A 15,247-nucleotide genomic window follows, 5' to 3' on the forward strand; every position below is an offset into this window, starting at 1 on the left:
AAATATTTGTATAGCAGTAAAAAAACTTTTTAATCCCATTCATGGATATATATTGTTGTTGCCTTTTGCAGTCTTCTTTTTCATCCACCTTTTTTCTTATGGGCTTTCTAATCTTACTCGGGATTTCCCATGGTTATTTATAATTTTAAAATTTCGGTGTAAAAATGAGATTAGAATTTGTTTGAGTTTAAAATACAAAAAACTGTAGGCAAAAAAAAAAAAAAGGTTTAGAAACTAAAATATTACTGTACATGTTAGTTATCAGCTTTATTTATTCAAACACCAGTACTTTATTCTATTGTAGTTTTTTTTTTAGAACAAATTTATTGAAATTATAAAATCTGCTTTTTTTCTTATTGACAGATTACAAGAATAATGTACAATGTGACTTAGCATAGCATACAGAAAGCATTCAAGAACACAAATGTCCACAATAACTTGCAGACCCTGGTACTTGTGGTAGAATTTAAACACTATAAAGCTAGTGGTTTGCTATTTGGGTCAGGTTATGGCTGAAAAATAAAACAAAACAAAAAACAGAAAAAGGGGGGGGGGGGGATAAAATAATACCAGTTCCTTAACGGCCCAAGAAAAATTAGAAGTGACATTTATGTGTACCTCAGTTTGAGGTTTATCTATTGTAGTTTTTTTTAATTTTAGGGAATATGCAGGTTGCTAATTACCCCCCCCCCCTTATTTTGTGCTGCCTCCTTGAAGCATTCAGGAACGCCGGCCAAAGAAAAACTTTGGTTTTTGATGTGAAAACTACTTAGGTTCTTAAAATGTTTAATATCATCAAAATAGATTTCTGGTCAAAGAAAAAAAAATATATTTTTTCTAATCTTTTATAGGAACATGAAAGAAATGTTTATAGTGTGTATCAGAGATCAGTAATTATTTTTTGTTTTTCTTGGTAAACGCATTAAAGGGGTATTGTAATACAATAACGATATTTTCTAATGTATTAAAGCATTTTATTATTGCATGAATGTCCCTTTGTAACTTTACATTAGAGCTTTGTCTAGTTAAACTCTTTAACGGCTGTTACGCCACTCAAGATTGGCATACACAGGTAGCTGGTGATTGGCAATATACAAGCGTGTGTTTAATTCTGTTGCATGGGCACATATATGCAATATGAAGATTGTATTAATGTGTTAATAGGGACAGTAAAGACAATGAAATTGCAAGATTTTGTTATGCTGCCTTGCAATAAATGAACATCCTCTTTGTTTTTCTGCAACTGTTTTTCAATAGCCAAATTCCTTCCATTGTTTGTCTTATTTGAAGTAGCCAGTCTGGACTTATTTTTGAAGCAGTCAAAGCTTGTCACTGGTATTCTGTTAGAAAAATTTCAATTCTTTTGCAATTCTGTATGATATCAATCATGCTGAGGACATTAGGCACAGATAACAGGGAAGGGGTTGTTAACAGGACATAATGCATGCTCAAATTTGTTAGAGTATGTAATTTAAGACTATCGACCCTACTCTACTGTACACACAGTAGAAGTGCTGCTCGAGACCCACGGAGCACTGCTGGTCCAGAGTGGAAACTGCCACTGATACAATAAGTAGCATTGGTTGCACATCTGAGTCATGCGACTAGTGCTGCTGATTGGATCCCACAGTAGCGTAGGGTCGATAGTCTTAAAATGAAATGCTTTAACAAATTAGAGCAAAGAGAAATGTACATATTACGTAAGATCTTATATCACACAAATCTTATTCAAAAATGAAAAAGAAACAATACTCTCCTAAAGTGTAGACCACTGCCTTCTTGCAATCCCTCCCAAAAGACTGAAAAATAGATTCTTGATAATTTGCAGATGGCGCAGGTCTTGAAGATATACTTCAAATTGTAGATAGCTCTACTAAACAAAGGAAAACAGCTTGTCTTGTGTATTGAAGCCAAAATTTATAAGAGTGCAGTATACTCACTCCATATAATCTGTTATATCAGCAAGTCTGGATGGGAGCCTCTTGATAGGTGTAAATCTACCAAAACTGAGGAAAAATGAAAGCTCCAATAAAGCAATGTTAGCTACTCTGTATATAAACAAATAGTAACTTACTCCATTAAAACTTTAATTCCTGCAATGTCACAGCAGAAGAAAATAGCCAAAGAAAACTGAATTTCGATTAAAAAAAAAGAACAAAGCTTTAATATTTAGCTTATCTCAACGCGTTTCAACGTAAAAACGTCTTTTTTAAGAGCTTATAAAAACATATATAGATTGCCTTGCTGTGACAAACATTGCTGGTTTAAATACAATCAACACGGGTTCCCACTTCCGGTTTTACCGGAAATAGGACTCACAAAATTACATAGTCAAAAATTAATTTCTTGTTTATTTACGTTTTGGCCAGAGAATTCCTTTCACTAAATTTAAAATTGCACTATGTTGTTGTTCTACTGATAGTATAATTACATTTCAATAGAGCTGAATTCCCTGGCTAAAAAACCTGAACCAATCACAGTATACAAGAATTCAGTCATAACCAATAAAAACGATCCAAAATGAGTCCTCAATCAGGTAGTTATTTATGCGTCTGTTCCATTTCAGGTCCGGTTATGTCACATGTTTTTACGAACCAATCACAGAGAGTTAACCACATCCGGATGGAAAACAGTCATGTGTTATCCCATTCACCTATCGAAATGGTCGACTTGTGGGTGTTATCAAAAAAGGGGAATTCAGTTCCTTTTCAGGTCCGACCGAATCTATGGTGTATTTCGCTCAATCCGCCAATGATGAAACGATGTATGAAAACAATTAACCAATGAGTGCCTCCAGAAAACGTCACCTTGTTTCCACAAATATACCAATCTGCAGTGTTAATTACAAAAAACAAGTGAACAGTATTTGTTTCTCCAGTAAAAAAACTTATAATTATAGTGCTTTTAAAATAGATATTAAAGATGAAAGATTGAAAATACATTATATTACACCTATCAAGAGGCTCCCATCCAGACTTGCTGATATAACAGATTATATGGAGTGAGTATACTGCACTCTTATAAATTTTGGCTTCAATACACACAACAAGCTTTTTTCCTTTGTTTAGTAGAGCTATCTACAATTTGAAGTATATCTTCAAGACCTGCGCCATCTGCAAACTATCAAGAATTTAACAAATTAGTGAATGTAATTTTTTGACTATTTAAGGCTGCCATGTGCACTTTCAATTCTCATATTAGGAAAACCTTCAGTTTTCAATTCAGTTTAAATTGCAGAAAAGTTGTATAAAATAAATAATGAAAGCACATTGCAAGAATTGTGTATTTCACAAACTTAAAGGGACATTAAACACTAAATAAATGCTAGGTAGAATGATGCATTCAAAGAAAAGATTAGTCTGAGAATAACCTGTAGATTCATTAGCTGTTTAAAACTTTACACTTGTTTTGTCAATATTTAGGGGCCTATTTAACAAAGGTCTGTCGGACCTAATCCAACAGTGCGGATCATGTCCGACAGACCTCGCTGAATGTGGAGAGCAATACGCTCTCCGTATTCAGTATTGCCCCAGCAGCTCTTGTGAGCTGCTGGTACAACGTCGCCCCCTGCAGATTCGCAGAGGTCGCCAGCAGGGGGGTATCAACCAACCCAATCGTACTCGATCGGGTTGAGTTGCGGCGATGTCTGTCCTCCTGCTCAGAGCAGGAGGACAGGTTATGGAGCAGCGGTCTTTAGATCGCTGCTTCATAACTGGTGTTTCTGGCGAGCCTGCAGGCTCACCAGAAACACGGCCCTCAAGCTCCATCCGGAACTTGATAAATGGGCCCCTATGTGTCTCTAAAACAATGGAAGCTGCCATGTTGTAATTTAGGTATCCTTCTCTGCTGTGGCCAATTAGGGACAGTTATAAATAGGTCAATAGCATGTGCAGCCAATGGCTGTGTGGAATATAACAGTGTTCTGCACTTCCATTTCTAATAGGAAAAGGGAACAAAATAAATAATATTGCAGAGGTTTTTTTATATATACGATTTATCATTTTATATTAACATCTCAAAGTGTTAAATGTCCCTTTAAATATTTGATATTACAATTTTAAGAGTCTTTACTGACCCTTTAAAGCTGCTTACATTTTCCAAAATGAGAATTATTATTATTATTTTTTTTTTGCATACCTGATATTGAGGCATCCACTACTCTGTGTGTAATAAGAATAATATCCTCAATTGTATTGGTTGATTAAGTCAAGCCTCCATATGCTTTAATACAATAGGTTTATTTGCATAGAAGCATATATTTTTTTAATATAAACAAATACATTTAAATCACCTTCTGTTAGTGGCATAAAATAAAAAAATTGACTTTCAGACTCCTTTAAAGGGACAGTCTAGTATAAATTAAACTTTCATTATTAAGATAGGACTTTTAATTTTAATCAACTTTCCAATTTACTTTTATCATCAAATTTGCTTTTTTCTCTTGGTATTCTTAGTTTAAACTAAACCTAGACAGACTCATATGCTAATTTATAAGCCCTTGAGGGCTGCCTCTTATCACATGCTTTTTAAATCTCTTTTTAACACAAAGAGACAGAAAGTACACATGGGCCATATAGATAACACTGTGCTCAGGCACAGAAAGTTATTTAAAGGGACAGTACACTGTAAAATTGTTTTTCCATAAATGTATTTTAAATGACTTGTTATACCAACGGCAGAGTATAAAATATTTGAGAAATTGCATTTTCGGGTTTATTTGTGTATCTGAAGTAGCTGGTTTTGTGCTTTGAAACCACAACCTATTACAATGGGTTGAGCTTCAGGTAATATCAGATCTCATTATGTTATCACTTTTATGTACACAGACTTGCTTCCCTATCTTATATTTGTCTGGAACACCAAAGCTCAATACATAGAGAGAACAATGGCAAATTATCATTTTATTACTTAACTATCATGCCCCCCACTGAGGGTGTAATCTCTTCTGCTGGCTGTGTTTACTTAGGCTTGTCAATAGCGTATACGCCAGTATCAAAACTTTCAGTATAGGTTGGGAAACCACAAGCTAAATCAGCTATTTCAAATGCTGAAATATGAGTAAAGGAGCTACTTACAACCAATTTAATACACTCTAGCAGGTAAAAAGGATCATTGGGAATAATTTAAAGGGGAGAAAGTTTTTGGGTGAACTGTCCCTTTAAGATTTAGCACAAAACAATGCTAAATTTAAGACAATAGATAATAAACAGTCACAGTCATGTGATCAGGGGGCTGGAAGAAGGTTCTTAGATAAAAGGTAATCACAGAGGTAAAAAGCATATTAATATAACAGTGTTGGTTATGCCAAACTGGGGAATGGGTAATAAAAGGATTATCTATCTTTTAAACAATAACAATTCTATGGTAGACTGTCCCTTTAAGCTCTACAGAAATCGTAGTAACAGTCATTGGAATTACTCATGAGGTCAACATTTTTAATTTTAGTAAGAATGAAAAACAAATACACAGCACTGAATCATTTTTATGGGCTGCTATGTTACTGGATGTGGACTGCTGTTCAGAGCAGAGAGAAGAGGGCAGGTTTACAATACAAAGATCTTTTTATATGGCTGAAGTCACATTTCCTTAAATGCCCTAAGCTGATATATCTGAGCAATGTAAGCTAGCTCAGTGGGAATTTAAAGGCACATGGTACCAAAATTCTGAATCACTTGAACGTGATGCAGCAAGGGCCAACTCAAGATATTGTGCTGCCTTAGTCCGATAGTGCAATGACACCTCCTAGTAGTAGCATTACTGATTAGAATATCAACCTACTAGGGAAGAGATGCACTTGTCCCACCTTGCATGTGTATTGATGCATGATGAGGTTATCCTGCTGGGAGCCTGCAACTTACCCACAGAGATAGAGGACAGGAGTGGTCTTGGTCTGACATGTACTGGCTCAGTCACTGAAGTGCTGCCTGGGTCCTTTGGATCCACTTGGTCCCATGGTTGAACCGGCCCTGGATGCAGCATATATATCTATTAAAAGCTGACTAGAAAATATTACCTGATGTAAAAAAGGACATTTTACCCCATAATTTCTTCAGTAGCAGTATCCCATTGTAAATAGACTTTAAATGAGCCATACCTATAACCATATGCTAAATCACTTGAAGGATGCGGTATGACTATAAAAAGCTGTAAAAATATTACTTGGGCATCTCTATGTAAAAAAATTAAGATATTTTACTTCAAAACTTCTTCAGCTACTGTAAGTGCTCAGTGATCCAGACCTACTCTTTTTACAGTCATCTGCATTAAAAATAAACAATAAACTTCATCAGTGCTGAGGTCACACTTTGCTTTACTGTGATCTCAAGGGATTTTGCCATGATCACATGAAATTTTATAGTGCACGGCCCTGTGTGAGATAAAAATGAGGCGTGTAGATATGTCTATTTAGATCAATATGATAAACATTGGGTAATACAGTTAAGCAATACAATGTATAATAACTGATTGTGTCTGAGTAAAAGGTTATATCCTCCCTTTTTAATTTTAACTATTTTGAATAATTATAACATAAAAGTAAATAAGGGCTTCTTTAGGCATCTCTAATTGTTAATTCATACATAATTTTAGGTATTTTAAATAATTGCTCATTCAACCTATGATGCAGTGAATGTTCTAACACAATCTGCCAGGTGAAACAGGATGGATGTTACTGACTAATTAGGAAACTTTCCACTTGGAGAGATCTACTAAAGAAGGATTCTTCACAACACCATGTTTACTGGGTCCCAACTTATGGGTGTGTTGTAGGAGAGGATGTGTGGTGTGTGTCTGTTTTGTATGAGAGTGTGTGGTGTGTGTTATATGAGAGTGTGTATGTTGTATGAGAGTGTGTGTGGTGTGTTTGTATGTTGTATGGGAGTGTGTGGTGTGTTTGTGTGTGGTATGTTTGTGTATTGTATGAGAGAGTGTGTTTGTGGTGTGTGTTGTATGAGAGTTTGTGGTGTGTGTTGTATAAAGGTTTGTGTTGTATGAGAATGTGTGTGGTGTGTGTGTGTTGTATAAGAACACTCTCATGTGTGTTGTATGAGACGGTGTTTGTTGTATGAGAGTGTGTGTGTGTGTTGCATGAGACAGTGTGTGTGTGTTGTATGAGTGTGAGTGTGTGTTGTATGAGAGTGTGTGTGTAAATGTGTGTGTTTTATGAAATAGTGAGTGTGTGTTTTGTTGTATGAGATAGTGTTTGTGTGTGTGTGTTATTACTATTTGCAACACTTTTAAATTTAACCACAAACAGAAATAAAGTATACACACATTTTAGTCTTTGCCAAAAATTGCAGCTATCTTGTTCTCTATGACCTTAGAAATTTTTAGACCAAGCATAAACATAAGGTCACGATGGGATATGGTATTATTGCACTGGGTCTTTGGAAAAAAAATTGACGAAACCCTGAACTAAAGCATATCTACCAACATTTGAAATGAAAACAAATATAAGGACACTTTCCAGCAGATCATTCAAGTAAGTAAGTTGTGTTTTTTTAAACGTTGCACTATGTAAAATGTGACACTTTTTAACATTGTATTTGTATAGCCACTACAAGATTACACTGTCCGGAACGTGTTTAGTTGTAATATCTACTAGACCAAACATGTTCTATATTAATAACACATTTATTACAATGCGGCCGCAATATAATAAATATAACAAAGTAAGTTTACATTGTAGGGAATGGGGTTACTTTAATAATGCAGTTGCAATATGTTATTAAAATATAACACTGGTTAAGTTTGGTAGCAATATTAGAACTAAACATGTTCAGTACAGTGTAATCTTGTAGCAACTATACATATAAACAATGCTAAATTCAGTCTATTTTTAAAACACATTTTACATAGTGCAAAGTTTAAGAAAATACGCTATTGCAAAACAAAAAGGGATGCAGCTACTGTCTTCTACTGGATATTAATGTCCAAAACACAAAATCTTGTTAATAAAAAGAAATGAACACGCCAAAAGTTAAAAGCATGTTTATTTATATAACAAACTGACTTATATGAATGAATTATACTATAAAATAGTATATTATAGAACAAACTGACTTAAAATACATAATATACTATTTTATAGTATAATACATACATATAACACAGTATATACACATGTACAATGCATCCACAACAACCGAACTTCAGGGGAGGAAATAACGTTGGTGCAGTAGGTACTGTGGCACAAGGGTCCAAGTGCTGGGGGGGGGGGGCATAGCAGCCACTCTGTATGATATTTGCACTCCACTTTGTAATACCAGCGCACGCAAATGTGTGCTGGTATTAGGAGTGAGGTGTGAGTTTGCGTTCCCATTGCACGGAAGCATTGTGCGCACAAGATAGCGCTTCCAAAGACTCCAATGGGATCCTCATTCTGATGCCGTCATACACGGCACAGAACCTTAGCGCAGCGAAGGGGGTAAGTCACGCAGCGCTGGGCAGCAATTTTAAATATTTATATGTATATGCTTATATATATATGTATTTAGGTGTTAATATGTGTATATTCAAATATTAACACATACATATATATGTATCAGCATATACATATTTACAGGGAACACACAGTTCCCATAGACCGCAATGTAGAGGCACTTTTCAGTAGCTTTTTTTTTTTTCTAACACTCTACTCGCGCCAACTTTAGCCCCCAAAAACTGCCTAGTACAGTAATAAAAAAAAAAAAAAAAGTTATATATTTATTTTTTGATAAGGCACTAAAGTCATCTTTACCACACATTACAATACACTGTCCATTTAAAGAGAAACATTGCACTACTGGGAGCTAGCTGAACACACCTGGTGAGCCAATGACAAGAGACTGTGTGCAGCCACCAGTTGCCAGCTAGCTCCAAGCAGTGCATTGCTGCTGCTGAGGATATTTACACATATTTTTGAACAAAGGATGCCAAGAGAACACAGTGCATTTGATAATACTGTAGATGTGAATTTAAATGTGTCTTAATAAAATAACAAGCTCTATTTGAATCAGGCAAGTTTAATTTTGGCTTTCATGCCCCAAATGAATGCACTTTATGAAACCAAGGCTGTGATAAAGTTGTTATAAATATTTTTATATTTCATTTGGTCCATATGTCCTTTCAAAAAGACAAAAAATAGAAATCAGACAGCTCTTTATTACTCTGTCAGTTTTAATTTGGGGGTCAGATATATGCCAGACGCAGTTAACTAATACATGATTTTCTTCAGTTTCATAATGCACCATTTCTGAGCTATAATCTTGCTTGTTTTCTTTATCTCAGTTAAAAGCAACAGTCATCCATTAAAATTTAGAGCAAACCAGAGAAACACATGTCACAGCGTGGTAAGAATTGTTGACTTAGTGCATAGATCCAAAACAAACACAGGGAGAAAAAAACAACACAGCACTTTAACTCAGCAGTTTAGTATAGCATGAGATAGCTAGATAAGGAGACCGTTGGCTTCACTCAGTTATGATCTAATAAGGCATAATTCTTGGTTATGTGAGACAAGTATTTTCTTTTTCTGCGTTTGTTACACATCTATGACCAATGTACAATGTATAAAGTCTAAACATGTTAGCAGTGGAATAAAAGGCAGAACATGCAAAACTGGTCTAGTTAAAGAGACACTAAACCCATTTTTTTTCTTTAATTATTCAGGTAGAGCTTGCAATTTTAAGCAACTTTCTAATTTACTCCTATTATCATTTTTTCTTCGTTCTCTTGTTATCTTTATTTAAAAAGCAGAATACACACAAACAGTGTACAGCTCCACAGTATCACAGGTGCAGGTGGTGAGAGGGACTGTCAACCTCAATAATATGTAGAAAAATTAGAAAATCCACAGCACCACTGTAAGTTCTCAATGCTTTATTGAAACATCTTTATCCCATGCAGGTACAAAGTAGGTAGGCAGCAACGTTTTGGGATATTATCCCTTAATCATGCTCATGGAATGTAAAGCTCAGGAGCTAGCCATTTTAGGTTCAGCACCCTGGATAGCGCTTGCATATTGGTGACTACATTTTGCCACCAATAACCAAATGTAACCCAGGTTTGAACCAAAAATAGACTGGCTCCTAAGCTTTACATTCCGGCTTTTTAAATAAAGATAGCAACAAAACGAACAAAAATTGATAATAGGAATAAATTAGAAAGTTGCTTAAAATTGCTGCTCTATCTGAATCATTAAGGAAATAAATTGGGTTTAGTGTCTCTTTAAAGGGACTGTAGACTCTTTGGGGCATATGTATCAATCTCCGAATGGAGCTTGATGCCCCGTGCTTCTGGCGAGCCATAACCTGTCCGCCTGCTCTGAGCAGGCGGACAGACATCGCCGGAAATCAACCCGATCGAGTACAATCGGGTTGATTGACACCCCCCTGCTGATGGCCCATTGGCCGCGAGTCTGCAGGGGGCGGCGTTGCACCAGCAGCTCTTGTGAGCTTCTGGTGCAATGCTCAATACGGCGAGCGTATTGCTCGCCGTATTCAGCGAGGTCTGTCGGACCTGATCCGCACTGTCGGATCAGGTCCGACAGACCTTGATAACTAGAGGCCTTTGAGATTTTATATCAAACTTTCAGTATTTATTCTGCTCCCTTTTACTGTAATTTAATTCTGAAAGTTGTGGATTTTCCAATCCTAAAAATAGAAAGAGGATATGGCAGGTATCACAATCATAAACGTGCTAAATATTTGTCTCTAGTTTGTAGTTGTTATCTTATCATTTCTGCTGAAGCCAAACAGTGGGGATTTTATTTATTTAATACAACAGGGGCATGTCCTATCTTTTCTAGACATTTTATTGTGTTGTAAGACTGCAGAAAAAATATGTAATTATGAAGTGTTTACTGTCCTTTTAATGAATTGATCCACATAAAATCAAATGTGTAACACATTAAAACAGCAAACTGAGAGTATGAATAGGTTTTCTCATCTCATTCTAACACTGTATGGGGATATTTGCTAAATTATGGGTTAGAGGCTCACATGAGAACAGGGTTATGACACAGTCCGTATATAAAAAATAAATATAGAATTAAAAGGCCCTTTTATGGTAGAATTGTGTCTAATCGTGTGGGAATCTAATTCAGAATTAATTATTGCCATATGCTGGGCAAGAAACAGGCATACTAAATGCTTTTCAATGAATTTTAAGAAGCAAAAGATAGCCAGCCATAGCAAATATAAAACACAAACACTGATTCAGCATTGATGATGACTGCCTAAAATGAATGAGCACATTTTTTTTTCCTTTTAAAGGGACATTATAATGCACATAAGACTGGGAGCTAGCTGAACACATCTTGTGAGCCAATGTCAAGAGGCATATGTATTCACCTCTCATAAGCTAGCATCCAGTAGTGCTGTTCCTATGTATGCTTTTCCACAAAGGAAAAGATAATTAAGTACATTTGATAATAAAAGTAAATTAAAAAGTCTCTTAAAATTGCACGCCCTTTCTGAATCATGAAAGCTTAATGGGACATGAAACCCATTTTTTTAAATCTTTCATGATTCTGAAACAACCATTTTGCTTCTATTATCTACTTTGTTTTGTTCTCTTGGTATCTTTTGTTAAAAAAGAATACCTAGATAAGCTCAGGAGCTGCTGATTGGTGACTGCACATATTTGCATCATGTGATTGGTTCACCCAAGGTGTTCAGCTAGCCACCAGTAGTGCATTGCTGCTTCTTCAACAAAGGATACCAAGAGAATGAAGCAAATTAGATTATAGACATTAATTGGAATGTTGTTTAAAAATATATTCTCTATCTGAATCATGAAAGAAAAATCTTGGCTTTCATGTCCCTTTAAAGTTGGTGCTGATGAACCTCTAACTATATGTAGATGTTTCTGCAGTCTTACTTTTTCTCTTTATCTCTATTTCTTGCTCTTAAAAAAAAGCGTCTTGTATAAATATGAAAATAGTTGCATAATCTCCCATGAATAGGGTGACCATATTGATGCTTTAAAAAGGGACGCATATGAAAAATACATATGTCGGGGTTCTTATATAAAACCTTTCTTAAAACAGCCCTGACATATGTATTTTTCAAATGTGTCCTTTTTTAAAGCGGCAATATGGTAACCCTACTCATGAATCTTATCTTACACCTCTAACTCTGCTTATTGTTTTGTACTCTATCTATAACCAATGAAATAGCCCTCTTCTCATGCTACTAAAATGTACACTTGCCGATCTGATAGCTTCAATAACAATTTCCTTTTTTTTTCCAAATAGGTGATCATGCTTAAAATGATGTCCAACAACACTTCGGCCGAGCACTGCAAGAATTCATCATTAGTGCAGAGTTCAACATTACAGAAAGACTGCAATTTCTTCTTGACGGCAATTCGCCTGGCTTCTCTGAACCAAATACTCGATCCTTGGGTCTATCTTTTACTACGACAAATTCTACTAAGAAAATTTTGTCAAGTAGCAAACGCAGTTTCTAGCTGCTCAACCGACGGACATAAAGAACATCCAATGATATTATCAACTGAAATGAGACAGACTGACGGATGAATCTGTAATGCAAATTGCATGCTGAAAAAAAAAATCCGAAAGCTTTAATGTGAAACGGCTTTTGTGGCCTGACTTTCTTAGAATGAACTATATAAAGCTGCTAAGTGGGTAATATTTATTATCCAATGTGCCAAATGTCTAAATTGTGTAAATGCAATGAATATATAAAGAAGAGTATATATTAATATAGTATAAAGCATAGTATTATGACAGCATGTTCTACAAGGGGTGAAACGCGATAAAATAAAGATTGCTGTAAGGAAAGAGGCCATTTCCCCCCCCCCCCCCCCAGAATGTCCCTTTAAAATAATACAAACGCTTCTTTTTTTAAGTCACATAACTTTGCATGATAAATTAATATGACATATAAAAACTTCAGGCTAATGATAACAGTAATTATTACACGTGCACACACAACATTTTTGGTTCGGCCAAATCTTTATTTCCGAATATTAAAAATATTTTGTATTTTGAATATTCAGTGCCGGTGCTATTTGATATTTATCTCTTTTTAAAAGAAATGACTACCGACCATTTGTGGAACATTTACCTTCATTTTTATTAAACAAATTTATATGTTCCAAAGCTACAGGTGAAAAAGTAATTTTATACTTACCTTTAGCGAGCTGAAGAGCCGCATTAACCGTCTAATTCACAGAACCCTGGCCGCGCTAATAGAAGAATTAGTGAGGCTGCTCCCAGGAAGGACCTGCACTAAAAGATCTTCTTCTTCAGTGCAGGCCATGGAAGCCGCCACTCTTATGCCTCCTATTAGTGCTGCCGATCTCTATGAAGAAGAAGAGCGGGTTAGCGCGGCTCTCCAATGTTTTAAAGATAAGTATTCTAACTATTTAAAGGAAATGAATAAATACTGACAAGTGTGTCATTCTTTGCTTTTTTTTAAATGTCATGCTTTATTCATTCGGATATTCGTTCTGTTAAAACGAGACTAATATCTGTGTTTCGTTAATGAGTATGAATTCGTAACGAAACAAATGCACGTGTCTAATAATTATGAATAAAGTAAGTTTTTTCCCACTGAAAAATAGATACAGTTAACACAATGGGGCATATCTATCAAGCTCTGTATGGAGCTTGAAGCCCCGTGTTTCTGGAGAGCCTGAAGGCTCGCCATAAACACATGTTATGAAGCAGCGGTCTAAAGACCGCTGCTCCATAACCTGTCCATCTGCTCTGAGTAGGCGGACAGACATCACCGCAACTCAACCCGATCGAATACGATCGGGTTGATTGACACCCCCTTCTAGCGATTGGCCGCAAATCTGCAGGGGGGCAGCGTTGCACCAGCAGTTCACAATAGCTGCTGGTGCAATGCTAAATGCGGAGAGGGTATTGCACTCCGCATTCAGCGAGGTCTGTCGGACATGATCCGCAATGTCGGATCATGTCCAACAGGCCTTTCATAAATAGGCCCCAATGACCTTGATTTAATAATAACGCTGGATAAAACCAATATGTTGCAAAACACTGTGACTTGAAAATAGTGGAATTCCTAAAGATTTGTCCTCATCCCTCATCCCATTCCATGAGTCACTCATTATAATAAATGGTGCATCATCTATATTGTAACTGTTCAACTCTCGACATATTGAACGACAATCATAAAACCACCTTTAAAACCTATCACAAAAAAACAAAAAAAATTGTCAGAAAAACCGTCCACTCTAACATATGCAAAAAAAAAAAAAAAACATTTAAAGAAAACGTTTATCAGCTTTGAAAATGCAAGAAATGACTGCTAGATTATATATGTCATAGGGTCTATATGAATTCCCTATTAAAACAAGCCATGACTACGGCTACATGCTGAAACACGTAGGCTTATTTCTTCTTGACACATTAACTAGTGTTCTCCTTTTAACTTGACTAATAAAAGTTAAGTTTTATTAATAAAACATACCAGCCACGCCTCTAGAATGCCCATGGCCAGTCCTCATGACACCGATTGGTTTATTCGTTGAGACTTTTCTACAGTTACAAACATTTACATAAACTGCTTTGCAAGTGTGTTTCCTAAATTGTGCAGTTGCACTTACTGTTTTTGCACGTAGCTAAACGTTTGTGTTTGATGAACAAGATATCAATATTAATCAAAATTTACATTTCACTCCTGTTGTTAAAAAAAACTTACCTTTTAAACTTGACAGCAGCTCCAGCTTCCTCCGGTCGTCGCAAGCCATTTCTGATGTCAGAAATGATGGATAGGTCATCCTCCAATCACAGCTTCCCCCCCAGGGGAATCAGTGTCTGATTCAACGCTGTGATTGGAGGAAGCCGGATTCCTAATTTTAGACCCAGGAAGAGGCTTTCCAATGGGTGAAGGAAGCTGGAGCTGCTGTGAAGTTTAAAAGGTAAGTTTTTTTTTTTCACAACAGGAGTGAAATGTAAATTTTGATGAATTAAAGTGCCCCTGTTTTTAATCGAATTTTTAAAAACTGGGCACTTTAGCATCAAAATTTACATTCACTTTAATGGCAAAGAAGGTCTATTAATGGAACTGTTAAAAATTCAGGTGAAGTGATGCTCAATAAACTTCGAAAATGACCTCACCTTTACAATTAGGCCCCTCGTCAACCTCACAATCGTCTATGAATCTAAGCCAATAGTTTGCTTATGAGCACTTACTGGTTGTTGATTAGTGGATTCCTATTCACGTCACTGCTGATTGGCTCCCCAGCCATGTTCTTCTTTAGGTGCTAGAGTACA

The 15,247-nt window shown here is 36.0% G+C and overlaps 1 protein-coding gene across 1 annotated transcript in view; it reads left to right on the plus strand.

Annotated features, from left to right (window-relative positions):
• Positions 1-14,404, plus strand: part of PTGER3 (prostaglandin E receptor 3) — a 42,945-nt gene extending 28,541 nt beyond the window's left edge. The window contains exon 2 of the mRNA XM_053693353.1: positions 12,236-14,404. Coding sequence (XP_053549328.1) covers positions 12,236-12,520 — 285 coding nt within the window. The 3' untranslated portion in view covers positions 12,521-14,404. The remainder of the gene's footprint in view (positions 1-12,235) is intronic.
• The last annotated feature ends 843 nt before the right edge of the window (positions 14,405-15,247 follow it).

The sequence above is a fragment of the Bombina bombina genome, chromosome 10 (genome assembly GCF_027579735.1).
Source record: "Bombina bombina isolate aBomBom1 chromosome 10, aBomBom1.pri, whole genome shotgun sequence".
Classification (NCBI taxonomy): domain Eukaryota; kingdom Metazoa; phylum Chordata; class Amphibia; order Anura; family Bombinatoridae; genus Bombina; species Bombina bombina.